This window comes from Citrus sinensis, chromosome 7 (assembly GCF_022201045.2).
Source record: "Citrus sinensis cultivar Valencia sweet orange chromosome 7, DVS_A1.0, whole genome shotgun sequence".
Classification (NCBI taxonomy): Eukaryota; Viridiplantae; Streptophyta; class Magnoliopsida; order Sapindales; family Rutaceae; genus Citrus; species Citrus sinensis.
Window position 1 is genome coordinate 15,481,759 of NC_068562.1, and position 27,431 is coordinate 15,509,189.

General features: G+C 32.4%; 3 protein-coding genes across 11 annotated transcripts; 2 read left to right on the top strand and 1 right to left on the bottom strand.

Annotated features, from left to right (window-relative positions):
* The first annotated feature begins 3,066 nt into the window (after positions 1-3,066).
* On the top strand, positions 3,067-6,690 carry LOC102623530 (protein HEADING DATE REPRESSOR 1). Of its 2 annotated transcripts, none has more exons than XM_006493397.4 (3): positions 3,067-3,413; positions 5,773-6,059; positions 6,219-6,690. In XM_006493397.4, the coding sequence occupies exons 1-3, from the start codon at positions 3,281-3,283 to the stop codon at positions 6,420-6,422; spliced, it is 624 nt and encodes a 207-aa protein (XP_006493460.2). In that variant the 5' UTR covers positions 3,067-3,280; the 3' UTR covers positions 6,423-6,690. The 2 variants fall into 2 exon arrangements, with proteins under 2 accessions (XP_006493460.2, XP_006493459.2); XM_006493396.4 differs by having other exon boundaries at positions 3,068-3,413; positions 5,746-6,059.
* LOC102624004 (uncharacterized) lies at positions 5,157-11,205 on the bottom strand. Of its 6 annotated transcripts, none has more exons than XR_372435.4 (8): positions 10,969-11,205; positions 10,614-10,868; positions 10,202-10,375; positions 9,504-9,610; positions 8,798-9,084; positions 7,213-7,868; positions 6,200-6,341; positions 5,157-5,573 (listed from the first exon to the last, which is right to left on the bottom strand). XR_372435.4 is itself a non-coding variant. In XM_052443949.1 (7 exons), exons 1-6 carry the CDS (start codon positions 11,074-11,076, stop codon positions 7,267-7,269), a joined length of 1,533 nt encoding a protein of 510 aa, XP_052299909.1. In that variant the 5' UTR covers positions 11,077-11,205; the 3' UTR covers positions 5,157-6,341; positions 7,225-7,266. The 6 variants fall into 6 exon arrangements, 2 of the variants coding, with proteins under 2 accessions (XP_052299909.1, XP_006493461.2); XR_008056352.1 differs by having other exon boundaries at positions 5,157-6,122; XR_008056353.1 differs by having other exon boundaries at positions 5,661-6,341.
* A 4,783-nt stretch (positions 11,206-15,988) lies between these two features.
* On the top strand, positions 15,989-18,026 carry LOC107174606 (senescence-associated protein 13-like). 3 transcript variants are annotated; one of them, XR_008056356.1, is made up of 4 exons: positions 16,010-16,181; positions 16,467-16,590; positions 16,676-16,782; positions 16,934-18,026. XR_008056356.1 is itself a non-coding variant. In XM_052443950.1 (3 exons), exons 1-3 carry the CDS (start codon positions 16,128-16,130, stop codon positions 16,710-16,712), a joined length of 309 nt encoding a protein of 102 aa, XP_052299910.1. In that variant the 5' UTR covers positions 15,989-16,127; the 3' UTR covers positions 16,713-16,927. The 3 variants fall into 3 exon arrangements, 1 of the variants encoding a protein (XP_052299910.1); XM_052443950.1 differs by lacking the exon at positions 16,934-18,026 and having other exon boundaries at positions 15,989-16,181; positions 16,373-16,590; positions 16,676-16,927; XR_008056355.1 differs by having other exon boundaries at positions 16,027-16,590; positions 16,934-18,025.
* The last annotated feature ends 9,405 nt before the right edge of the window (positions 18,027-27,431 follow it).

The following is a 27,431-nucleotide window of genomic DNA, read 5'->3' on the forward strand; positions in this document are numbered from 1 at the left end:
TAGGGGCAATCCTATGATGGATGCTTCGGCTAGTATTCTCTATGATCATTGGGGTGCAGTGTGGCTGCTTTTCAGTCTTTTCTTGGCCATCAGTCGATCCTTTATACTGAGCTTATGACAGTTTGTGAGATTACTCTGCGCTTGAGGTAAAGTCAGACTCGGCCACGGTGGTTTCTTAGATTCATTCCCAGGGTCCTGTTCGTTGGGATTATGCTTATTTGCTGCGTAGGGTGTGTGCTTTGATTCCTTCTTCTCCTATTTCAATTAGGCCTGTGTTTCGGGAGGCCACTTCTGTTGTAGATTTTTTGGCCAATTGGGTCTATACTCATCGAGTTAGTCGGCATTTTCTCAATTCTCGGGATCTTCTTGCAGGCTTATCTAGTATTCTCTATTTGGATGCACAAACTGTTCCTTAGAAAATTAATTTTAAGAATATTATTAATTTAGAGGGTAATTTTTAAAAACCTCCCCTGAGGTTTGGGCTTGTTGCAAGTAGATGGCGAGAATTGATTTATTTGTAAAAAACTCCCTACCGCCAGTTAAGTTTAACATTGACCGTTAGTTGACCGTGCAAAGACAATATTACCCTTAACAATAGTTTGTAAACGAAAATAACTAAAAAAAAACCAAAATTATTGGTGCAAAAAGCACAAATCCTATTTTTTGATAATTTTATCCTTGTCAATTCTAAAAATTTACAATATCATAGTTAAAGATTATGACTATTTCATTTTTAAATTTTTAATTTTATCTTTCTTGTAGGAATTTTAAGGAAATATCAATAATTTAAAGATGATTTTTTAATTTTTTAATTTTAACTTTTTTATAGAAACTTTAAGAAAATATCAATAATTTAAAAAGTGTAAAATAGCTAATAATTTTGGTTTTTTTTTAGTTATTTTCATTTATAAACTATTGTTAAGGGTAATATTGTCTTTGCACGGTCAACTAACGGTCAATGTTAAACTTAACTGACGGTAGGGGGTTTTTTACAAATAAATCAATTCTCGCTATCTACTTGCAACAAACCCAAACCTCAGGGGAGGTTTTTAAAAATTACCCTTAATTTAGATAAGCCATAGTCTTATCTAGTATTCTCTATTTGGATAAAAATTACTTAGAAAAAATTACAAAAATAACCCAAAATTTTTTGGACTTTAAAAAAAATTAATTTTAAGAATATTATTAGAAGGGTATTATTGTAAAAGAAAAGAAAAAGTAAGTGTAATAATATAATATATTTAACTGTACATATATTTTTGAGATATTTTTTAAAATATAAAAACTAAACGAGTACTTAAATCAAAATATAGAGACTAAATAAATATCTCCTTTTAAAAAAAAAATTAGAGTCAAATTTAAATTATGCTCCTTACGTTGGTTAAGATCGTTTAGAGTAAATTTCTTTTTACATGGAGGTAAGTTTTAGACTGAACTTATAGTTGCTGTTTTATTATTGATCAACGGTGAGTTAGTAAAAGAAAATAAAAACCAATCAATTTGCATCAAAATATTTTTTTGTAAATTACAATAATTACGATATACTATCATATCTCACATCGGTAAATAATTAAATTTTATTGGTTTTTTTTTTTTTTTACTTTTTAACCATCCGAAAATATCTTAAGCTCAATATCACGATCGGATTCTCTTTTATGAAGCATGATCTTATTAATAACTTCTGATCTTAACAAGGCTTAGTAAATTACATACACATGACAAATTAGTATAATCTATTCAAAAAATTGAATTAATAAAATTACATTTGCAAAATGCTTTGGATAGGCCACGTTAAGATTCTTCTGCATAAATGTCATTGAAAAAAAAAAAAGAAAAAAGAAAATCAGAAAATTAGTCCCAGGATTCGCAGGAGGAGGTCCAGCATTATGCATCAAATTTATCTCTTCGAGAAAATGGTGGTGCATATCGTTTTGCACAGAAATAAACGGATATGCTCTCTGGGTTCTGTCAACTTTAATCATATAGTAGTGACAACAAAGCACGGAGAACAAAACAACACAATAATAATAATAATAATAATAATAATAATAATAATAATAATAATAATAAATATAAATTAAAGAGAAAAAAAATTATGAAATGGGTGTGGCTAAATTATTTAAAAGAATAATAAGACAACATGTTTGAGTATTAGTATGTGTAGTATATTGATATTGATTTCGGGAAAAGTAACTTTTAATAGTTTATCAACTTATAATAAGGAATTCATATTTTTTGATATAAAATTTGTGTAAGTTTTTGCATTTTAAATTTTGTAAAATTAAAAGATTATAAATTATCTATTATGAGTTAACAATTTCACCTCTCATATTACAAAAAATTGATGCTTTGTCTTTACAATTAAAAAAATTGATACAACATGTTAACTTTCTTATAATGGATTATTCCAATTCTATTAGCTTGCACCATTTTGACATAATATAAGTGGAAATTAAATACACTCTCTATTTGCATGAGGCAAATTCAAATCTTAAATTTCTTTTTTTTTTTAGACAGATTTTCCTAGTACCGCTCATAAAAATATAATTATATAGGTTTAAAACACCATTTTAAATGAGATTGAAAAAGAATATAATTTCTGTTAATTTTCTATCTATTTGACTATACATAAATTATGGATATGATGGCTTAAGGTATCATATTCAAGCTCTTATAAAACATGAATTTATGAATAAATTTCTTCTCCCACAAAAATTCTCAAATTTGAATGTTTAAATGTAAATTTCATGCAAATTCGTTATTATATTATTTAGTGTAATGGTTAATCGAATAAAAATACTATACTACCACCATATAGTATAATAATAAAGCCGCATGAAATCTGTATTAATTATTGGAGAAGCTCTCTCTTTTCCAATACACATCCACTGATACACAAATACATATACATATAATGATAAACATAAATCGCCAAACAAATAAACAACAAATAAAATAAGCAAAAGAAAGAAAATAAAAACATGGAAAATGCTGTGGGCCCCACGGAAAAGACAAATGTAGACGTAAAATCTTCCGAAGGCAAAACCAAACGTAAACCGTAGATGAAAGTTGTTGATGGTCCCGCCACGCTTCTGACAACTAACAGCACATTTTCACAAACTCTTAACACAACGATGCTCTCCTTACAAGTCTTGGATTTATCTTCTTCTTCTTCTCTTCAAAAAAACAAAAACAAAAGCAAAGCAAACCTCAACTTTTGAGCTGAAGAAAGCTACCAGTGGTTGATTTTATTAATTTTTTTTTTATTTTTTAAGTTTTAATGGAAAAAACGAATTTTCATCCTGTCAAGAAGCAGCATCAGCAGAGGCTGCACAAGGTTGATGATGCACCTTTGACTGGCTTCTCCCCTGTTTCTGCTCCTAGGATTTTTTGGAGGTCTCGCAAGAGATCAGGTAGTAGATGCAATTTTTTTTTTTTTACTTTTTTCTGGGGCTTTCAGTTTGTCAGCTTCTTGTTTGTTTCTCAGGAAAATTATGTGAAAATGGTAAAATTTGCTAACTTGAACTTGGTCTGTGGCTGTTTGCATGATTTAGCACATACCCATTTCATATTTGATCAAGTCCTGCTAGAAATTTTATCCTTTTTTGCATGTTTGTGAAAGATCTGTATTTCTCAAAAATGTGATTTTTTAAGCGGTGTTTATTATTAATCTTTTTGAAGCTGAATCATTTTTTTTTCTTTTCCTTCTTTTTCATTCCTCTTGGTTTCTTCATTTATTTAATTATTCTTGTAAAAGTTTCTTTTGTTGGTGGAGAAGGTGGAGAGAATAATTTTTTGACTTGCCGTTGCTTTGCCCCTAAGCTAATTTTACTGGATTTGGCTGGCTAACTAGTCTCTGTCAATTTCATGATTTTTATCTGTTTCTTTCATTTTACTTTACCTTATTTTTCATTTTCTTGTCTATTACCTCAATAATGATAGGGTCCATTCTTTTTCCTTTTTGTGCATCTTTAGTTTTAGCTTTTATGTGCATTCATGGTTCAATTTCCTGGGCAGCAGCAGATTGTTTGTTCATTGTCTTAATTGCTCTTGTATGTTTTGACATTGAGCAAGCTGCATTACTTTACAATTTATTGTTCATCTAACTGTCATCAAACTCAGCAGTTTTTATTTATTAATAAAAATGGAAACATAAGACGGTTGGGGTTGATTCTTCTTGTTCCCTTTACAATAGATCTAACTAATTAGGCTATTCATTAGGGACAATGGTAGGTAGACAGATATAATTGGGCTATATAATCTTCAGAAACTTATGAAGATTATATATTGATAAGGCATAGAATAGAAAAATAAACTAATATGAGTTTTGATCCAAAGGAGAGAGCTGGAGACTTTAATATTTTGCATTATTAAGATAAAGTGCTGCAATTTTGACCGAGTAGTGATATTGACAATTTCACCACACCAAACACATGGGGTGATCCAAATAGTAGTTGGGTGAAAATTTTTGAAATTGTTCTCTCTTTCAATTCTATTTTTTGTTCTTACCAATAAAATAAAATAAAATTCCTGATGTAGCTGGATGGGATTTGTTGTGAAATACTTAAAATAGTATAATATATATATATATTAAGGAATGCTTGCATGCAGGTTTTGCAAAACAGGGATTAGATTAGAACTTAACCTCCCTTGCCTCACAAACATGGAAAACCAAAAGTATTTCTAATAACTGATAAAAATTAAACAAAACTATGCAAAGGCAACAAAGCTATATGGAGATGAAGCAAAAGAGAATTAGAGAACACTTATCAATCTTTAGATTTCATGACATGCGTTCAAGTTGAATGCCAACTTTGAGTTAGATGAATCTACATATGTTTTATCTGATCACTGCCAAATTTCCCTAAATCTTCAAAATTTCATAGTCTTCATCATTTCTTCGATTAATTATGTATTACATTATACGATAGTGATTCCAAGCATTACTTGTTTCCCTAGACCAAGAAGGGAAATAGTTTGCATTACTTGCAAACTATTTTTGCCTGCCTATTTGAATGATTTACCATTCGGCATACTCCCAGCTAGCCTTTCACGTGTTGATAAGTCTATTGTTTCACTTAGCGTATGCTGGAGTTTAGAATTAGGTGTTGAGACGTATTTTTCAGCATACAAATAAACCTAGGGAGGCCACCATATGTACTCATACATGAGGAAAAGTTGAATAGCTTTAAATGTTATACAAATCAGAGCACCTTGTCCCAATGTAAGGTTTTGTTGCTTAACATATTGTGGATTTTGAGTGGCATCATACAGTATAATGTAAAAATATTGTCAAGGGCTCCATCATATATTCAAATCCAAATGGCTCCATGAGGATATATGCCTTCGAAGACATTTTAAAAGTGAAAATGTTTCAGTTGTAGTTACAGCCTATAGATGGCCAGTTGTAATTACAGCCTATAGGTGGGTCAAGTTCTTCGGAACATCCAAATCCAGCTCCTGCATTTCAACGATCCTCTATGTCCCACCACCTCCTCTCCCTCGCATTGGAATTTTGCCTGAGATAGATTCTGTGTCCTTGATGTTTTCTGCATGCTGACCAGCATGATGACCTGCTTGGTTAAGTGACGCTTAAATTATTATGACATACTTTGCTTTTTCTTGGAATATGCATTGAAGAAAGTATTTGCGAGTGTAACCATATATTGTCTCAACATTACTATGTTAAGATTGGCAATATCTGTAGAAGTGTTTGGAATTAGAAAAGTATCTTCTTTCTAACAGCTAGCGGGAGGAATTTCGACGTAACAGGAGACAGCGCTAACGAAACGCCCATCAATAAGGATGAAAACCCAGATCAAGAGATGGAACAGCAGCAAACTCCAGAACCTGTCCTCACCGAGCGACGAAAGTCTCTCTTTGAACCACTGGAGCCTAACAATGGCAAGCGGAAATCAGCTGAATCCTTACTACCCCCACCAGACTTTGATTCTGCCGCCTATCCCAAGGGTTGGCTGATTGGGAAGAAGCGTAAGTTAGTAAATGTTGATGTCGTTGAGAGTATGCGAAGGATTGCCGTCCAGGAAATAAATAGAAAGGTGCTGTTCCAAACATGTCACCTCCTCTCTTAACATATGCGCACACAATAACAAATTATGAACCTGTGAACACACACACACCCTGCTTGCTGAGAGAGCCAGAAAATTGTATTGCAACAAAAATTCATGGAATGAATTACCTAGTGATTAATTTTGCAGGACCGGGAAATCGATGGACTAAATGAACAACTGGAAGAGGATGCACGTTGCCTGGAGCATCTGCAACTCCAACTTCTAGAAGAGCGGAGCAAACGTTCAGAGGTTGAGAGAGAAAACGGAATGCTGCAAGAACAGATAAACATGCTGATGAACATGTTGCAGGAAAATGAGACAATGGGGGACGAGGGTGCAGATGAACCTTGAGCATAGTTTGTTTAATGTTTGTTTGTTTATTCTTTTGTACGTTAGTTTTGGGAACTGTAGAAAGGAGTCACACATGCATACATATATATATATATATATATATATATGCCTAGCTAGTCCAATAGAATTATAGGTATACTAAGTTGCCATTATAGCTTGCTTGATGCTTCAAGACCTTGCTCATGCTTATTACTGTTTGTAATGAACTTTCACAAATTATATCAAACTGATGTAATTATTATGCATCAAAGAATTCTTTATTTGTGAATGGTTCTCTTCTAAACAATATTTCACTTATCAGAGGATGAACCACATCAGTTTTTGTCGGTCTCTTTTTTGTCTCAGGACTTTTATAACCCTGAAGGTACCTAAATTTTCTCTCAAAAAATTACTTGACACGGACTGTAATGATCTCAGGCTTTGATAGCAAGAATGTGTGAAACCATATCTCATTTTGCAAGTCCCATTCAGAAGGTACAATATATCCTTTTTAAGAGTTACCATGCAAATTTACTAATGGCGACAATAGCAAATCAATTATCTGAATATCCATGCCCAACAAAAAAGGATAAATCCACTGATCACAAAGGCTAGAAAGAAGATTTGATTGGAAGAACGGCTAGAAAAGCATTTTATTAGTAGATATATTTACAAGAGTGGCTAAACCTAAAGCACGATACAAACATCAGGTACACTTATGTACATGTCGGGACTATCCACTAATATACATTTCCGAACACACAAACTTCACAAAATCAGGGAACAACCTGCAAGTGTCATATTCACATACCGTAAAGAGTACCTTTGGACTGAGAAAGGATGAGAACAGCAGAAAAAGATCCTGCTATCTTTCTTCATTAGAAGCTGAGATGTTGAACAAAAACTGGGGAAGAGATGCTATCCTTGGAAGGTTGTGAAACAGTTCAGCAATTGAGTCCTTCCTCGACATTCCTGGTGCCGGCTTGCAGCCAGAAGTGTCACTGGGATCACCGTTGGGTCCGCAAAAACCCTTTCCAACCTTGTTTTCACATGCTGACACAGAGCTAGAGTTGGTTTCTCGGATATTCCCATCACCATGTATGTTGATACCTTCATTACTCTGAGCCTGTGTGTTTTGCGCAACTGTAGAATCCTGCAGAAGGCAGCATAGTGAATTGACCCTTGACATGAGGGACTTCTCGTCAGAGGCCGCTGTAAATTGAGCATCACTTAACAAATATTGGGTAATCTCATCCAGAATTTCTTTTGCCTGCAGATCATCATCAGAAATCATGGAAGTCCCAGACGTCCTCCGTTCCGAAATGCAATTACCTATGTGATTCATCAGATCACTCATTGATATAGATGGATGAAATCCAGGAATCTTTATCTGGTCCCAGTGGCTTAACATGTTAGGTTCCTTAGCTCTGCTGCTGCTGATTTCTCCAATTCCACAGGTATCAGTTACTGCAAAGACAGAAAGAAGTTCAATCAAACACAGTGACAAGAGGAGTTGCCATAGCAATTATTATCAGAAATATGAAAACTGCTGCAGGGGATATCAAGACAAAATCTCGGAAGAGTTTAAAATAGACACAAATATGAATTAATTTACTAAGGCGCTAAAGTGGAAGCGAAAAACATGGTACAAGACCAAGCAGTTTTTCTTCTTCAGTGGCAAAAAGTCCAGATATTAATGGGTGGGTGCCATACTTAGCCAAATATGTCATTGGTAAGAATACCAAACATTTGAATCCAAACAACGATCACCAGTTCCAAGACGGTAGGTAATATCAATCCAAATACGTAATTACATGTGCACTTACATTCTATATTTTTCTCCCAAACACACAGGTTCCCTTGATGGCTAGTACTTATCCTAGCTGATAATTAAAGATAACTATTCTCACAGAACTAGCATCCCAAAAGATTCTTTGGAAATTTTCAACACTAATGAAGTGAATTCACACCCAAATACTTATACAGAATCTTATCCCCAAAAAATCACTGTGCAACTAATTAGTTAGAGTTCACTGTTCTCCCCGTCTTTTTTATTTTTTATTTTTTTTGAGAATATTTGTTCTATATAAAGAAAGGCAGACATAAATACAACATCCTTAACAGATAATACTTTCAAACCAACCAAACTGCAGATTACAATAATAAGAGTCATACAAGAGAAAATCCTTTTAGTTGATAGCAACAAAAGACGATGTCCCAGATTACTGATGATAGCTTTGTGTGGGATATTTTGCAATAAAAACATATTGTTTTGACTACTAGAACGACATGCAGAAATGCTCTTGATACATCAAATACTCATTGTAAGGCATAATTAATCCTTTTAATATGCATCAGTTTCTTCATAAATCTCAATTTGAGGTTCATAATTTTACCAGAGCTGGTCGAAGGTTTGAAAAAATCTTGTTCAAAATTTGAGGACGATGACTGAACCCCAGATGGTGATGCTGCATGCTGCAAATCAAAAGAAACAGGTCCCTCTTCTCTCTTTGAATGGCTGGAAACATCTGGCTCATCATATATAGGAACTTTAGATTCAAAATATGGAGAATCTAACAAAATTTCTGGTTCTTGACTAAGAAAGTTGAGGCGAGGATCACACTGCATCAGCTTTTCAAAATGCTTGCCTAGCATGCCTTGGGGGCACATCAGAAAATGATGCCTGTGACAATTGAAACAGCATAATCAGTACAAATTTAACATTATAATGGAGTGCTTTCATTCAAATTTTGACGCTTGCACGACCCAGTGACACAACAACCCTGAATAATAATCAAAATAACAAGGATAACAAATAAAATCAAGATAGTGACCTGATGGCAATGAAATGCTTTGAAATAATTAAATAAATATATAATCATGGCAGTAATTATATTATAAAAGCACACTTTCCCATGACACCTAATTACCAATTTGGGCATCTACAAAAAATTCATAAATATTGAATATTGCATCCAATGCCACTGATCACACATATTTATACAGTGAAAAAAAAAATCAGTTAAAAAAAAGGAGAGATAGATAAAATAAACATATGTCATGGGAAAGCACATAGGCTAACTTGAAGTTCATATTTATTACCTATGGATACTCGCTTGTCCACCAGTAAAATCTGATGTTGCCTGCCATAAAGTATGCTTCCGGGGCTGTGGATTTGTCTCTCTGAAGAAAAGGGGCTGTCTAGCAAGCTGCATCAAACAAGAACACCCTTCCATCCTCAATATAACTAGAAAATTGGATAGTTTCTTGCCTTTATAGAAGCCAACTACGTTGAGCACAATTACTTTCAGAACATCAAATTCCCCATGAAGAAAAGTGATAGACCACATGATGTGCACATAAATGTCACAGATAACATCAAAGTGAATAAGGGCATGTTTTGTGGTGTTGTCAAAAGCGCTTTCAAACAGCCAAAAGCATTCTGAAGAAGTTCTCTAATATTTGGTAAAATAAGCGACAAAATTTCTGAAAATATAAGATGTACTTTTTAAAATTTTTGAACAAGCACTTTGCAGGTGCTTTCCAGAAACCAGCAGACTCAAGTGCTTCACAAAACAACACTTTTACTTGAAACCACTGTTAACAAAAACTGCTCCTGACCATCTCAACATCCTATACATGAATGTGAAAGAGATGTTAACAAACACACGCAGACACTCATTTTAACTTGCAATAAAAGAAACCAAAGAAACAAGATGGTTTGTGTATGCAAATTCAATGTGCATATCTCTGTATGCAAACACAAATATATTACATAGGCAAAAAACAAGTAAAATTACCACAACATCCAAGGTCCCTGGCTCATCATCTGGATAGGTAGCCTTGATAGCCACGATATCCGACCACTGAATTTCAATCTTGTTCTTAAGACCTCCGTCAAGCACTTCCCACACAAGCTTGTGCTTTGCAAAATAACACTTTGCCACCAAGTCTCCCTCGTATCTCGATTTATACTGCCACCCAAGATTCCTACATTAATATTCATAGACAAAAACTACCACCCCAGAATGGACTTTACAACAGACTTTTGAACATTTAAAGCAACAATTTAAGCTTTAAATATTCAGTGACTATGAAAGGTGTCTTCACATTGAAAGTGCTAGAGATAGTAGTATATATAAAATGGAAGCACGTGAAAGAGTTTTAAGTTTTTAGAATGAGCACTAATCTAAAAAGCATTTAATTTTATACCTCCCAAGAGCCAATTTTGAGAAGCGAGCCAGGAAAATTTGAAGCTTTGAGCTTATCCGCAGACCCAGAAACAGCATTTCCCCTTTTCTTACTCAATTTCGCTAATCTGGAAGCGTTCTCTTGCGAGAGCTTCATCTCAATCAAATCCAAAAACGACGGAGTTTTCTTCAGCCGCAGTCCCAGCGGACTCGGCTCCTCAAGTGGATTGTACATCGAAGGCGGGAATTGAAACGACGTCGTTTCACTATCACAATCCTGAACAGAAAATAAAAATGAAAATTCAATCAAATTTTGCGAATTAAATCAAATAAATATGTTAATTCCTAAAATTTATAAAATATTTATTAATTCATACCTCTTTGAGCTTGGATCGTTTTTTAAGCGGGCCGAGTTGGTCTTCTAACGAGTCGTGGAGTTCCAACTTCACGGCCGATTTTTTCCCCGAGCTCATCAACTGAACCATTTTTTATTCTTTTTTTTTTCTTCAATTTCAATTTATCGCCGATTTTGATCCAAATTTTCTTTTTTCCCTCAATCAAATTCTCGCCACTGAGCTTTTGGGCTGTTCTGATCGAATTTGATGAATGCCTCCCCCACCGTCTACTGTTAAAGTCAGTGATTCAGCCACACGCACGTGCCTAATAGAAACGCCACGTGTTCTTCGAATATCGCTGTACGGAACTCAACTGAGTTTACTTAAATATCCCTTTTGTTTAGGATAGTGTCCTCCCGGTTGAGGGGTATTTTTGTCTTTTTGAGCGGCAGGTCGGGCTATAGCTTGGCGTTTTTGTGCCGGGAGCGTAAGTGTCACGTGAGTGCACGTGATATAGGATTTTTGTGGATAAAGTTTGGGGCCCGGATAGCGAAGTTTCTTTCCGTGGCAGCGCAGGAACTTGCTGTGATTGGCTGGCGTTGGACGCGTGGAGGAATCTCGTGCGGTAAACGGACGCGTAGGATTGCAAAGTGGGGATGAGTAGATGCTCCTCGTGACTTGTGGATAATGCTTTGAATTTGCCTTATTGCAGCCGTCCTTTGTTGACCCGTTGGATGGCTGCGCACCCACCCACCTATGATTGATATATATGTGTGTACAATGCTGTTAAAAATTTGACAATACCAATAATAAGATTACCATGAACTATTTGATTTAAAATAAAACAGTTTTATTTTTTATTTATTTTTAATGAGCAGTTACCAGTCATTCAAATTAGAGGTAATTCTTTAAATTTAATTTAATTTAGGCCTGACCGTATAATTTGTTTATGACTAATAGAAGATAAAAATCCAATTTGTTTGAGTGCAATTTATTTCGTATAAGAAAAAATTTATATTATGCAATCTGTATACCGTTTATAAATAAATAAAATATAAGTGGTATAATTAATTATATTTTGTAAGTATAAAGTATAAATTTATGACCTTTAATTGTCTTGTTGGTTTAATTTCTTCTCCTTTTCAGTTGTATACCTCTCTCTATTCTATTTAAATGCTGTAATTTATTTTCTTATCTTTTATTTAATTTAAGTTATTTAACCGGTAAAGAGTTACCTACATAATAAACAATTTATTTTTTTTATTTTATCTTATTTAGTTATTATAAATAGTAGATTTTATCTAATAATCCATGTTAATCCCACTATTTATGTTAGAATTTTCTAACAGCACCATAAAGGGCCGATATTTTTCCTCTTTTCTTATTAGATAAAATTCTTTATTTTTCACTTTTTAAAATGATTTAACTTAGCCACTAAACATAAATAAAGAAAAAGCTTCTTTTAAGAAAGAGATGTGCCGATATGATAACTTTTTGGTTTATGATACGATTTTGACGAATTTTAGAAGAATAATGATACCTAATTATGGAGCTCGCTTTGCCACAAGTGGCAACTTCTCCGTTTCATTAAAAAATAAAATAAAATAAAATATCCTACGAGTTAAAGTTGTAATTTTTTATATCAAATTTATTGTTAAGTGGTCTCTTATATATTTCTTCGCCGATGATATTAGCACAAATACTTTTATACGAATTGATATGATAAATTATAATTAATTGAAATATAAACGATCGCGTGATTCACATAAGATTTTTATCTTTTATATTTTTAATTAATTATATCGTATTACATCAGTTCATACGAGAGTTTATGAGTTTAAAATTATTTAATAAGTGAACAAAATTTTGTCACATTGTAGCTTGTTATATGATTGTTTTTCTCTTAATGCATTTAGAGAAGATAATTCATAGCTATAGGTAGACAAGATAAACAAGTAACGTACTTAAATTTGTCTTACTCTCCCTAATTATTATTATTATTATTATTTTTTTTGGGGGGAGCAAATTGCGGCTCTAAAGACCATATATTTCTTTACATTATATTTATGAGCAATCAGTGATGCATGACAATTATGACAAGGTTGAATTATTGGAAAGAATCTATTTAAGTGGAGATTTTTTTTTTTTCTTCCGAAAGTTTGGAAGCAGATTCTGCCTAATATGATTTTTATAAGTTTTAATGTGCAATGAGGATATAACCTCTAATTAATTGCAACTAAGGACACATTTACACAATTCAAAGATAACGAAATATTCTTAAAAAGAAAAATGAATGTATTTTTAGAGTTGACTGAAATCTCCGGTGACACACTCTGGTGCTCAACCAGTTAGGGTTCCGGAACTAAAAATATAAATATTTGATTTCAAAAATAGAAACAGAGATTTTCTTCATATTTGATTTTATTTTAGGGAATGGACATGGGATCAATTTTCTTGTAATCCACGTGCCCCCTTCCCATTTATCTGATTTTGCTTTTATTCTTGATTCTCATTTATGAAATATTCTATAAAAAAAAAATCTATGTATTTAGAATTAGTAGAATTCTCCACTGGACGCTGATACTCTTAAGGCTTGATGTCCACATTTTAATGCTTTACTTTTGGACAATTTTCTTGGCTATCTATATATATATATATAATGACATAGTTTATTTTGATATTGTATTAGTAATTAGTAATATCAACAAGTTATGTATTAATATGATGGTTTTTAAATAATTAATAATACTTTAAATTATTTTATTATTTTTATTTTATTCTTTTAAAACATAACAGGTGGGGAAAGTTTTAAATCAATTTTTTAGGCTTCTCAAATCTATTTCTTAGGCTCTAACTCCCTTATGATTTAAACTCAGGTAATTAACTAAATGAAACTGTTTGAAAATCACTCGATCAAACATATAGAGCAAAATGTCTCAAAATTTGGAACTCTTAAAAAAATTGTACGTTTTTAAGATTTTATTTTTAAATGATAAGCTATCTAGGGATCTTCAAAATAGTATTAAAAAAACAAAAATAATAAAATGGAAAAAATAAAATTATCGTTCTCTCTCAAGTTAAAATTTTGTATTTTTCACTAACAAATTAGATAAGTAGACATTTTTTAGGGGAATATATGCATATTTATATAAAATTGAGTGTATCGCTATCATTATTAAAATAACTAATTGTTGTTGTTGATATTGTCGTCGTCGTCATCATCATAATTCCTATTAAATAATAAATAATTATTGTTATTACTATTATAATTGAACGAATGAGAGTAAGAACATATAGACCAGTGAACTTAAAAAATTAAACCCGGGTCACCAAGCTGTCAAAAAAGCCAAAGGAAGGCCAACTTCTAGACCTAGTAGCACAATATCCACGCACAGCAGCAAATGCACGTTTCCGAGCACAACCAAACAAAGCTAATTCCTCCATTTTGTGGGCTTTCTACTGGTATAATTTGTTGAGGACACACATTGGAGGAATGTTATATGAATGAATGAATGAATTGTTAGGACACATTGTATGACGATTGAATTGACGACAACTAATGTATAATTTTAAAGAATGTTTTTAAACTTAAAAAATGACAATATGTTAATTTTTTTTTTGTTAAATCTAGGACCACCAAACTCCCACATGTTTGATGTTGATTTCGCCTCATTAGCTTGTTTTTCTAGAACCATTTTATATCCTGCTTGTTATTCTTGTTTTTTTGTCAGAGGTTGTGGTTTATATCTTCCTCCTTATGTTCTATTCATTATGGTTACGTTTGGTACGTAGGATTATTTGGATTAATTATTAAGATTAGACTGGATTAGATTTAATTGAATTAGATTGGATTATATAATATTGTCTTATGTTTTGTACAGTATTGGATTAGATTACATTACATTATATTTGAATGAAATTAAATTAATATCATTTAAATATAAATATGAACTATTTGTGGATATTTAATAATAAAATAATTATTAATATTAATTTAAAAGACAATTAATTAGAATTAAATATTTAGAAAATTAGTTATTAGGTAATCATAATTATAACAAAAAAATATAAATTAGATTAGGTTAAATTAAATTAAAAATTATTCAAATATTAAATTTAATTTTTATTAAATATTTTCAATATATTTTATTTTATCAAAAAGTTAGCAAATAATATAAAGGCAAGCAATTACTGGTATTATTAATTTTCATGATTAATTTTAATATAGTGATTCTTAGATTAAATATTACATTAGATATTCAAGTAACAATTAATTAAATAGACAACTTTTTTAAAGATAATCCTAACTAAACCCATGTTTCAATTAGGATTGTTAATCACATGATTTTAGGACTAGATTCAAATTTAGTCCTATAATCTAATCCAAAGTGGAGCTTTCCAAACATAAGATAAATAATTAGTCCCAAAATTAATCCAATCCTACATATAATCCTATCTCCTAAATATGAGTGATGATACAACCATAAACTCTTGTACAAACTGATGTGGATTTAATTTATTGGTTGAATGAAGATATAAAATAATTAAAATAAATCATATGGGTCAAGAGATATTTAATTCAACCAATTTTATCATACCACATAAGTTTGTACAAAATAAATTTGTACAAGAGTTTGTGACTATATCATTACTCCCTAAATATACCTTATTTAATTTATATTACAAGTAGAGATGTAACCTAACCCCCACATTCTTGGTGGTTTTAGGGAAAACAAAATCCAAAGTCAAAATTCGCCTCCCAAGGGTGTGGCAAAGTGGCTTTCACGCAACTTTAATGGAGATACATATATTTTTTAAATAATTTTAATTTATTTTGATGTCATATTAGTAATTAGTTATGTAACCTACTTATGTATTAATTTTTGTTTTCTAAACAATTAATAATGTTTTAAAGTTTTTTTTCTTATTTTTTATTTTATTCTTTTAAAATAGGGGTTTGTCAAAGTTTTAAATTAATTTTTAGGCCCACCCCTTTTCTTAAAAAAAACACTTTGAAAAGTTCCGCTTGGTTTGGTTTCAGAGAGTTCGTAGAAAGTGGCAAAGTCCTATGAACTCTATATAAAATAAAGAGGTGCCTTCTAATGATCATCATGAACATTTTGCTAAACATAAAAGCTTGGAGCTCCTCCTTTTACCCTGCAATTGGCAGAGAGAATGACTCATGACAAGGCAAATAGCAGATGGTCTCTTTAGGGCATGGGCGCGCTTGTCACTGGCGGCGCCAAAGGAATCCGGTACTTGTTTTTCTCTCTTTGCATTCTATTCTCAGTTCAATAGTTTCTATGTCCAACATGAAGCAGAAGCAGTCTCTTAATGCAGTCTCTTTGCATTAAGCTGTTTGAAAACCATTTAGTTATAACACAAGGTGGGGTAAACAAAATATTATTTCTTATTGATTATCTTTAAGTGGTCCATGTGTCTCTAGATTAACAATGTTGGGACACATGTGAGTAGACCAAGAACTGTAGATTTCGCAGCTGAAGACTTCTTGGTTCTTATGGCTACCAATTTCGAGTCAGCTTTCCACTTGTCCCGACTTGGACAACCTCTTCTCAAAATCAGCGGCAGTAGTGTTGTTATGATGTCTTCGGCTACAGGCGTGGTGCCAGTAAGTGGTCTCTCCATATATGGACCAATCATAAGGTGATCATCAGATTCTTTAATAACCGTACAATATTGTTTAATAGTCGTGTTGACATGGGAAGCATAATTAATGGATTATTTGCAGGAGCCATGAACCAACTTGCGGGGAATTTGGCATGTGAGTCAGAAAAAGACAACATAAGGGATAATTCTGTACTGCACTGGATTGTCACAACTCCCCTGAGTGAAAATGTAAGATGAATTTCACCAGATTTTCCATTGTTATGTACCCTCAACTTAATGATGTGGGACTCAATTAAAACAGAATTCCTGTCAAAAAATAAAAATCTTATATGAGGCTAACTTACCATATCATTATTTTAATTTTCTCACTTTGAATTAGGGACTTCGTAATGAGAAACTCGCCTAGGAAATAAGATCCGGAACGCCCTGCGGAGTCCAAAGAAGTGGATGCCCTGGTAGCATTTTTTTGCATCCCTGCGGCCTCAGACATAACGGGTCAGACTATTTGCATTGACGGAGGATTTACAGTGAATGGCTGCTTCTTACCAGTGATATGACTGACAAACAGCTACTTAAAAATTTAAATGATCAATAATAATATCCCCTGCACTTGCTATGATAAAATTATGCAGTGGCTCTTTCTAATTCTTTTGTTCAGTAAAACCTGGTCATATCTACACATACAATAATTCATTATTGGCTTTACAATTTATATGATGTGTGAGGAGGTCCATTACTTATTTTTACTTGTACTTTTCCTTTTGGGTCAACTGCCTTAGTTTTGGCATTTGTACTTAGTTTCAATAAGTTCCTCTCATATGGATAATGTGTCTACTAAACATGAATGGGGATTGGATGAATCATAATAGGCTGAAATAGAAGTAGGGAAAGTGAATTAGAATAAATTATTTATTTGAACTGTAAAAATTGAAATCAAAATGAACTGAATTGCCATTATAATTATAATAATAATACTCATCGTCGGCATCATCGTCGACATCCAATCCAAATGCGATGGTTATTGTTATTGTCTCTGTCACTACCTGTGATGTGATGACCAGCATCATCATTGTTGCATCACCATCATCATCATCCTTGTAATCGTCATTTGGCAGCATCATCATCGTCACAACATCAGCAGATCGAAACCAGCGTCGTCGTCGTCATCGGCATCATCGTCGACATTTGATCGGAACGCGATGGCTCTCGTGACTACCGTTATCTTGATGCAGCGATTAGCAACCAGTTGTTGCTCCACAGGCAATGAACGGCAACGATGAGGGAGCTTGTCAACGAGATCGTGTCCCCCCCCCTTTTTTTAACTAAGGACAAAATTAGAAGTATTGATTTTGATGAGGGCCAAAATTGTCACTCTCGAGAGTGGGAGACCAGTTTGCAACTTTCTTGGGAATCAGTCTTCCATTCCTCATTCCCAATTAGGTGGGCCCTAAGCTTCTGATTCCAATTTTCACCTCTATTTTACGAAGTAAACACCGTCAATGATTCTGATTCTAGATTTTGATTCTCCAATCCGGCATATAAAAGCACCATAAATGTCTTTTATTTTTCAATTCAAATTATTTTTACTACCTTAGATTTTAATCACATCATCACCAGAGCATGTTAGGTGCAAAGATGAGGCACACTTCCAATTTATAACTAAAATAAGTGATTTGGTTATATATAGTCACTGCAAAAATCAATGAATTCTTTGGTAAAAATATTTGTTACTTCCAAGTTCTAAAATTTTTTACTTTTTATGTGTTATCCATTTTAACAATTAATCAATTCTCCGTAGGTTGTGAATTATAAAACAAATAATATTTAATTACAATCCCTAATAAACCCATTATTAGCTCCAATTTCAAAAAGATAACGAATATGCTAGATGAGCTTTAAACTTAATGGTGGTGTCTTATTTCGGTATTCACGTCCTTTAGGAACTTGAGCCGTTTGTCATGAGATGAGTATTTTGTATAGTGCATCCATGCGGTACTTAGATAACTTTTGTTCGAAAGTTTCTAGGTAAGCTTTGAACTTTTTGCTAGCTAAGCTAGAATACTTGCGGAAGAGATAGAGAGAAAAGAAAGCAATTGAGCCAAAGAGAGTTTGTGGTATTCACAAGAGTGTCTTTGTACAAGAGTGCTTGAGAGCTTGGAGAATGCTTTGAGTTGCTTGCTTGAGTATAATGCTAAGTGCCAAGCCCTATTTATAGGGAGGCTTGCATAGTTCCACCATTATATAGAATCTTCCAATCTATAGAGTTCTCATTACTTTGAAATCTCATATTTCTAGCAAAGTCTAGAATATTCTAGCACTACTACTATTTACAAAATGCTAGAGAGCTTACATACCCGATGGGAAACCAGACTATGAAAGAATTAAAATATATATGCACACCATTAGTAGTAATACATGCATAGATATATAGAAAATTAATAAAAATAAAATAATGACATATAACATTCCCTTTACTAACTTTTCTTTTTCCAAGAGTTTCAGGAGATTGTTGATCAATCTCAAATTGAACACCAATGGAAGGTTTAGGCTTAGAATAGTTAGAACTACCAACTTCAACATTGTTGTAGGCATTCAACCTTGCATTCATGTGTTCCAATTGAGCATATATAAATTTAAAACTTTCTTGATACATCCTTATTTCTCTTGCCAACTCTGTAGCATTAGGAACATGAAAGTACATGGATAGGGTGATGAATTGTCCTACTCCTTGCACCCTACTTTCGTTTGGCTGCTTTTGAAGGGTTTCACCTAGAATGTCATTTAACCCATGTGATTGGAATTTTCCTTGTTCAACTTGACTCTTCAGCTCATTCTACAAAACAAAAAAAATTATAAATCTGCAAGTTGAATTAAGGAATTAAAGAATCATTAATAACATTTGATCAGAACCTCGAAATTCATGACACAAGCAAATTTAATAATACCATAAAAGTGAAATGCAAGTAACGCAACCCAAGAGGGGGGTGAATTGGGTTTTTAAAAATAATGCAATACGATTCGCACAATAAATCAATCTAACGCCTTAATGAAATAGAGAACAATAAATTCAAGCAAGCGTAAAAATAAAAAGAGCAAGGGAAGAGAAAAACAAACACGCGGATTTTTACGTGGTTCGGCAATCCCCGCCTACGTCCACGCCTCCAAGCCAACCGAGCTCGAGGATTTCACTATCTAAGCCTCCCAAGGCTTCAAGTTTTTACAATTGACTTCCAAGGTGTCAATGAACCTTTACAACCAAGAGATTATCTCCCCAATCTCTTCACCCCAAGTGTTTCCCACACTTAAACACTCACAATTTGGTAAGGAATGAAAATTACAACAAAAACTCTCTTTAAGAGTTGATATGTAACTAATAGCTCAACAATGATTCAATCAATAATGATTTGCGTCTTGGAAGCTCAATATATGTTGTATGATCTTATATTTGCATGTATTGGTACTTAAAATGAAGTTTGAGTTGAGTTTTTATAGTGGAAGCCCAAAAACTAGCCGTTATAGGCAAATTCCAGCGCTCAAGCGGTTAGCCGCTTGATTTATCCGGCTAGCCGCTCAGGAACAGTAATATTACCGTTATTTTTGAATTTGCTACAGTAACACTGTTCATTGAAATTACACTTTGGCCCAAAACTTTCTATAATTATAATATGGCCCAAAACGTCAGAAAAATTTGCAAATAGGTCCAATTTCAGAACTTCTCAAGAATAGTGTCTTTCCCAAACTTTTTAAAATTATGATATGACCCCAAAGATTTTATTGTTTCGCACAAAGGTCCTTTTCAACATAATACCCATATTTTTCAAAGTTCTCAAAATCTTTCACTTTAGTTCAAAATATTCATAAATTATAGTATGGCCCAAAATATTTAAAATATTTGTAAAAACATCCAACTCCGAAATTTGATACTTATTAAAATCAAAGATTTCAAATCTTAACATTTAAGTCCAATTTTACTCAAATCCACAAAATACTTTACTTTATAAAAATAAAATATTTTAGTTTATGAAAAGTATTTAATTAAATTAATCTCTTGAGCTTCTCAAATGCTAAATCATGCATCAATTAAATCATACCGGCTTTACAAGAATTTGTCGCAATAATTCGTCCGTTGAGCTCTAAGCTTTATTCTTGATTTCGCCGTTGTCCGTTGAGTGTCTTCAATCTTGATTTCACTTGATTCACTTGCATAAATATTATCCTTAAAAAAACTAGTGTAAATGTGAAATACAATATTTATTATTGTTACTTAAGACACATGTTTGTTATCATCAAAATTACATTATGTGTAGCCCTTTAGGCTAACAAAAAGAATGGAATACATAAGAGTTAAATACGCAGGTGACTTACTATTTTCTCAGCCACTAGCATCACTTTAGAAGCATATTTGCCATCTCGGTCTACTCGCGTCATTAACAAAGCTTCACTACGGTCAATTTCTCGCTCAGAAACTCCATTCTCCTTTTTTGGTACAGGTTGACAGAAAACAGAAAGTATTGATTCTATTATATTATATGTATTAGTTGAGTTTTATTGCACAACTATATCAAATTACTTATTGTACATACTTTTCCATACAACATGCCACCATATCATGTGTTACCCAAGCGATGGTTGTATACATTTTATGCTCTTTCTTCTTTTGCTTTTGTACTTTTTTCCTACACAAATAATATAATAAAGGACAAAAGGATTATAACTAATTATTAGTAACTAACAACAAAAAAATCAATTAATATTAATAAACAGCACACCTGAAATTTTTAGGACAAAACTTTGTCAACAAAAAGTTTTCTATCTTCCTTTTTTAATGCTTGAATATTCAATATGAGCCAACCTCAGTGACTTTATATTGTCCTTGTATGGTAGAATGAATTCTTTTGCTGGCTCACTTCTAAACTTACTTGATACAACACCCATCCATTTTAACACTTGGCTTTTGCATTTCAAGCTCAAATTGAACTTTTTCTATAAAGTAATGGCATGGATTAGCACCAAGTTTAAATAAATCATTAAACATATTATTAAACAATTAAATAAAACCTGAAAATGAAGCCATAGAGTTTCTTTCATTTCCAGTGGCAAACGCCTCCAATCATCAAGTAAGATCAAAATTGTTTCACACACGATGACACCAATGTAACTCCTTAGATCATTTTTTCCCTTCCCAACTGGAACACCGTAAGAATTGTACTCAACTAGAGCTTCATTACTAAATTCTTCTTTTTGTAAGCCTTTCTTTTTTGTTTGTGTTCTTCTCCTTGGTCTTCCGTCGAGTTTTGGAAGAGTGAACACATTCTTTTGAGCCATATCTCCTATAATCTTGAAAATGATTAAAATAAATAAGTAAATCAATTAAATTAAAAAGTCAATACAGTAATAGTGGAATATAATAAAATAAATAAACCACTCACTAGAATAGTGTAAAAGATGGTATTGGAAGCTAGCTACAATAATGATTTTAGTGATTTTCTAAATCAATATCTATTGGAACAACATCACAATCTTTTCTGTTATAAATTCCTTTGTCATCCTTCTCATCCAACTCATATACTGGAAGTTTGTTGGATAATGGTGAAAATACATCCATGTCTTCACATGTATCCCCATTTAACTTGTAAGCTTTTTCAGTTACTGAACAAACTATTGATTTACTCTTATCTACTTGGTCATTTACATAAAACGCTTGCTTTGCATGACAAGCTAAAATAAAACAGTCGGATTTATAACCAATTCGATTTAAATCAACTATAGTGAAACTCAAATCGTCAACACTAACCCCCCTATCATCTACCCAATCACACTTGAAAAGTGTTTTCTTAATCATCAAATAATCAAGCTGCCCAATCTCATTAATGACTCTATAAAAAGTCATGTCTCCAGAAAGAGGACTTTTATCTTTTGAGCTTAAAATTTGTAGAGTGTTAGCGACAACTTTAACACCACTATTTTGGGTTACACCATTATTGTCTCTTTTCCTTGTTGCAAAATTGAAGCCATTAATTTGGTAGGCAGGGTATGTCACCACACTTGAGCGCGGTTTATTTACCAACAACCACACTATTTCTTCAACTGGCACATTATTTGTTCTATCATGTGCTACCTATAATTTAAATTAAAAAGTATAGTAATTAGTTACATAAAAATAAAAACTTTAATAAAAAAATCTTATTAAAGTTTTTAACTTATATTGCATTTAGTTAAGCATTAATTCTAAACGTTTTTTTATAACCAAGCAGAAAATGTACAAGTGTGTTCATTTTGCCACCATAGATGTTTTCTTGCCTTATAAGGGTGTGTTGATGCCAAATAATGCATATGCTCCCTATAATGAGACCATATCAACATTTAAAATTAGAATAGTAAAATTATAATTCAATAGTCGTATGTATTGGAAAAAAAATTAACAAATAACTTGCTTGATGTATGATTAAATTTTAGCGATGTTCATTAGAACGCACCGGTGTGCTTACGCCAATAAAAGATCATTAACCACCTTAATATTTGCACTTCCCAAAGGCCTTTCAATTGAAAAATCAATTTGAAAACTAGTAGATAGTTCAATAGCATCACAATTTGAGAGATACTCAGCACAAAATTCAAGTGCTTCTTCAGTAAAATAACGTTTTGCAATACAACTCTCATGGTAGTAGTGATTGCGAACATAATCCTTAAGAGCTTTCATATCTCTCTCAGAAGGATACATCTATAGAAGGTAAACTGACCCATATAACTTAACTTGTTCAACTAGATAGACTGATAAATAGATCATTATGTCAAAAGAGCTAGGTAGGAAGTATTGCTATGTTGTAGGATTTTTAATGTTATTGATGTCAATGTGCAAGTGTACACAATAAGTAATATAATGATAAGTATTCAAGATCGTTTCTACATGGATTGTTGTTCTGGGAATTGCTATAACAATTTTATCAGTGCAATTTTTATTCTAAATTAGAATTAAAACAAATTATTAAATTAATGAACTATTTAAAATTAAAACGCAACAAGAAAAAATGCAATAAAGTAAGATATCACGACAAATACAAGGATGTAACTAAGGGGAATGGAGTAGTTGAATGATTAAACTCATTTAATGGTTCTTGACTATTTTTCTAGTTTTTGGATCGGTTGCTACAACATCTGCTACAACATTGGGCAGAATCCTTTTGTATCCTCAGCTATTGCATGTTGGATGCCTTATACATAAATGTAACTTAACAATGACCAATTGTTATGCTGACATCAGATATAACATTACACATTTTATATTTTAATTACTCTACAAGGTTGATAACTCTATGAAATGAGAGTTATTATGGCAATTCTAGACTTAAATCAAGATTACTTAGAGAGTAAATGATGTGTTTTTATTGCATTTTTGTTACGTTTTGCATAAACATTCATTTTAGTTTAGTCTTAATAAGTTTTGCTTGATTTAAAGTAATTCGTGCTCAAATCATATGCATAATTGCATGTTTCCAGAAGCTTATAATTCATAAAAGGGATGTTGATGCAGTAGGTTAGCAAAAATGAGGAAGAATATGGTCACAAAAGAAGTGAAACAAAATATGGATCAGTGCAGTGTTGTAGCCGTTACTGGAATAACTATTGCTGTAGCAATCCTGGAAGAATGACAGAGAAAACTTAGCGCGGGATATCTGCAGAATTACGATCTGCAATTTCCTAATCTGACTCATGCACGCCCTAGGGTTTTGTTTACCCTAGTTTTCAGTTATAAAAAGGGGCGCGTATCACAAAAAACGACGGCAAGGAATTAACATTGGAAAAATAAAGAGGAAGAGAAGAAAACAATCAGAATTGAAGGGAACCAAGTCTGCATCAGTGAAAAAATCCAGTAGAGTTATTTGGATTCAATTTTCAATAATTTGTAAATTAACCAACTCGAACCTAAGATCTCTAACTCAAAATTTTTATATTTGAAACGCAAACCACTAAACCATATAAACTTAAGATACAAATTTTTTCATTAAAAATTTAAACAAAAATGTAATAGCAAAAGCAATATGCCTAAATCTCAATCGAACCTCTTTCCCTCATCTCATCAATCCTAACCTAAAAATTTCTTTCCTCAGTTCACTATGCTGGTTGACACACCCTTATACTTATTCTTGGCAGTTCACACACTAGCCTAAATTCACTAACCATGTAAAGGCATAAAACAAACCCTAAACATAATTACAGACTATTTAAATTGTTATTTCAGAAATCAAGCCTTTGATTCACCCTTCAATAATATTTTGATGCAAAGCAGAGCTCTATCAACATCGTCATTGTTGTCGGCATTTATGGTACTAATTCATTTCTGACCATTTCGCTCACTTTCTTTATTTGAATTTAGGGTTTAGTTGAATTGAATATTATAGCTTAGACTAGCCACTATCTGTTAGTTGAATTGTATAATACCTACTTTGTTGGAGCTCAATAATTTACTACACAGACATTTTAACCAAACTCTGACATGTAGTTCGTTGAAGGTTAGTTTTTGTTTGGTTGCATTAGTTTTAGTAATAGTGTAAAATTAGATAGAATTAAAGGTCATCTTTATTAATAAAATTAGTGTTTGCAGTCTCTAACTCCACTAAGGAAATATGGTTTTGCTTAAAAATAATAATGTAGGATGGTTGAGTGTTGCGAGTAGGGTATCTTTCAAAGGGCATAACTTGGGCTATAGGTGTCCGTTTTGGGCATATAATATACCGTTTTAAAGCTTGAGACGAGATGAATCAAATCCAGAATTGGTCAAGCGTTTCTAGTCCAAGCTCAAGCCTGAAGTTCTGTTTCTTTCTTGGTTGTTTTTTAGTTTTAAGATATTTTCTTTTTTTTTTGTTTCTTTTAGGATTTTTATCTTTTTTTTGTTGATATTGGATTTGGACACCATTTATTTTTGATTTCTTATTTTGATTAGGAGAATTTTACTATCAAATAATATCTCTAATTTACCTATTTTGTTAAATTCACAATATTAAGGGTTATTCTATAAAAGGGCATAAAATCCTAGTTTTATTAATTCATCATTATTTAATAAACTTCATTATTTAGAAATTTAGCCCGGCTTATTAAAAAGCCATTAAGGCCAATCTTAGTAATTCATCTCCTTAAATTTATATGTGGAGCATCAATTAGAGGATGTTCCAATGATTTAAACTTGATCGGGATTACCTGTAAGTAGAATGTTTTCAAATTAATACATAAGCTATGTAATTCTCACAAACAAAAATATGTTATTATTAATGTTTTCAAACTAATATGACTATACTAGAAAAATTATTATACTTTATGGTAATGCATTGATTTATAGCATAGGAGCTGCAAATAATTTTCCCTAATTACGAATTTATTATTAAAGTTATAATCATAATAACTTTAAATATTTGAAATTAATCATGCAATTTGATTAAACTTAAACTGATACTATATAATATATGAACTGGTTAAAGTATTTGAAATGGATAGAACTTGGATAACTCGTAATAGGTTGTCCCTAGAGTATAGTACCAGAGTTACTGATTTTTTAAATTTTGCCATTTTGAATGTTGAAGACCGAATGTCAATTAGATATCCTTGCACCTTTTGTTATAATATGGAGTTTCATACTCCTCAACAGGTGAAGGATCATTTATTTGAAAAATGCTTTCTTATAAAATATAGAGTTTGGATTTGGCATGGTGAGATTGACACTATTTCTACATCTACAAAGTGTCAAGACCATCAACATAATCAAAGATTCAGATGTCATGATTACAGTGGCATAATTGACATGGTCGAAGATGCTTCTGAGCATTGTGATAAGCTCCTAGTTCTTTTAAGGATGTGCTTGAAGATGCTGAAAAATCTTTGTATTCAGGTGCAAAATATTCAAAGCTATCTGGATTAATGAGACTTTATAATGTGAAAGGAAACTATAGGTGGTCTGATAAAGGGTTTTCTACGTTGTTAGAAATCCTTACTGATATTTTGCCAAATAATAATAATCTACTTAAGTCAATGTATGAGGCCAAGAAAACAGTGAAAGTGCTAGGCTTAAAGTATAAAAAATACATGCATGTCCAAATGATTGCATTATGTATAGGAATAAATTTGCTGATCGTATTGAATGCCCAAATTGTAAAGCATTTAGGTGGCAAGGAAAAAAAGATAGCTAAAAAAAATTAGGAATTCCAGAAAAGGAGTTATGGTACTTTCCTCTTATTCCTATGTTCAAAAGATGGTTTTAATAACCACAAACGGCTCAACACTTAACATGACTTGCTAATAAGAGAATTAGAGATGGTAAGCTTCACTACCCAGCAGACTCCCTACCATGGCAACTAATTGATAATAAGTGGCCAAAATTTGCTCAAGAATCTAGAAATCTTCATTTAGCTCTCTCAACTGATGGGGTTAACCCACATAGTACACTTAGCACTACTTATAGTTGTTGGCTCATTACATTAATAACATATAATCTTTCTCCTTGGTTGCATATGAAAAGAAAGTTTATAAAGTTGTTTCTTTTGATATCTGGCTCTAAACAACCAGAAAATGATTTAGATGTATACTTAGCACCTTTGATTGAGGACTTAAAAACTCTATAGGATATAGATGTTGATGTTTATGATGCATATAAAAAAGAAATCTTTAATTTACGGGTTGTGTTGGTGTTTACAATTAATGACTTCCCAGCATTCGAAAACCTCTCTAGGTGTATTGTTAAGGGCTATTATGCTTGCCCAATTTGTGGGATAGACGCTTGTGCATCTTGGTTGCCGCATAATAAAAAATTTCATATATGGGCCATCATCGATTTCTACCACTCGCCCACCCATTTTGGAAACTTAAAAGGTTTTCAATGGGAAGCAATA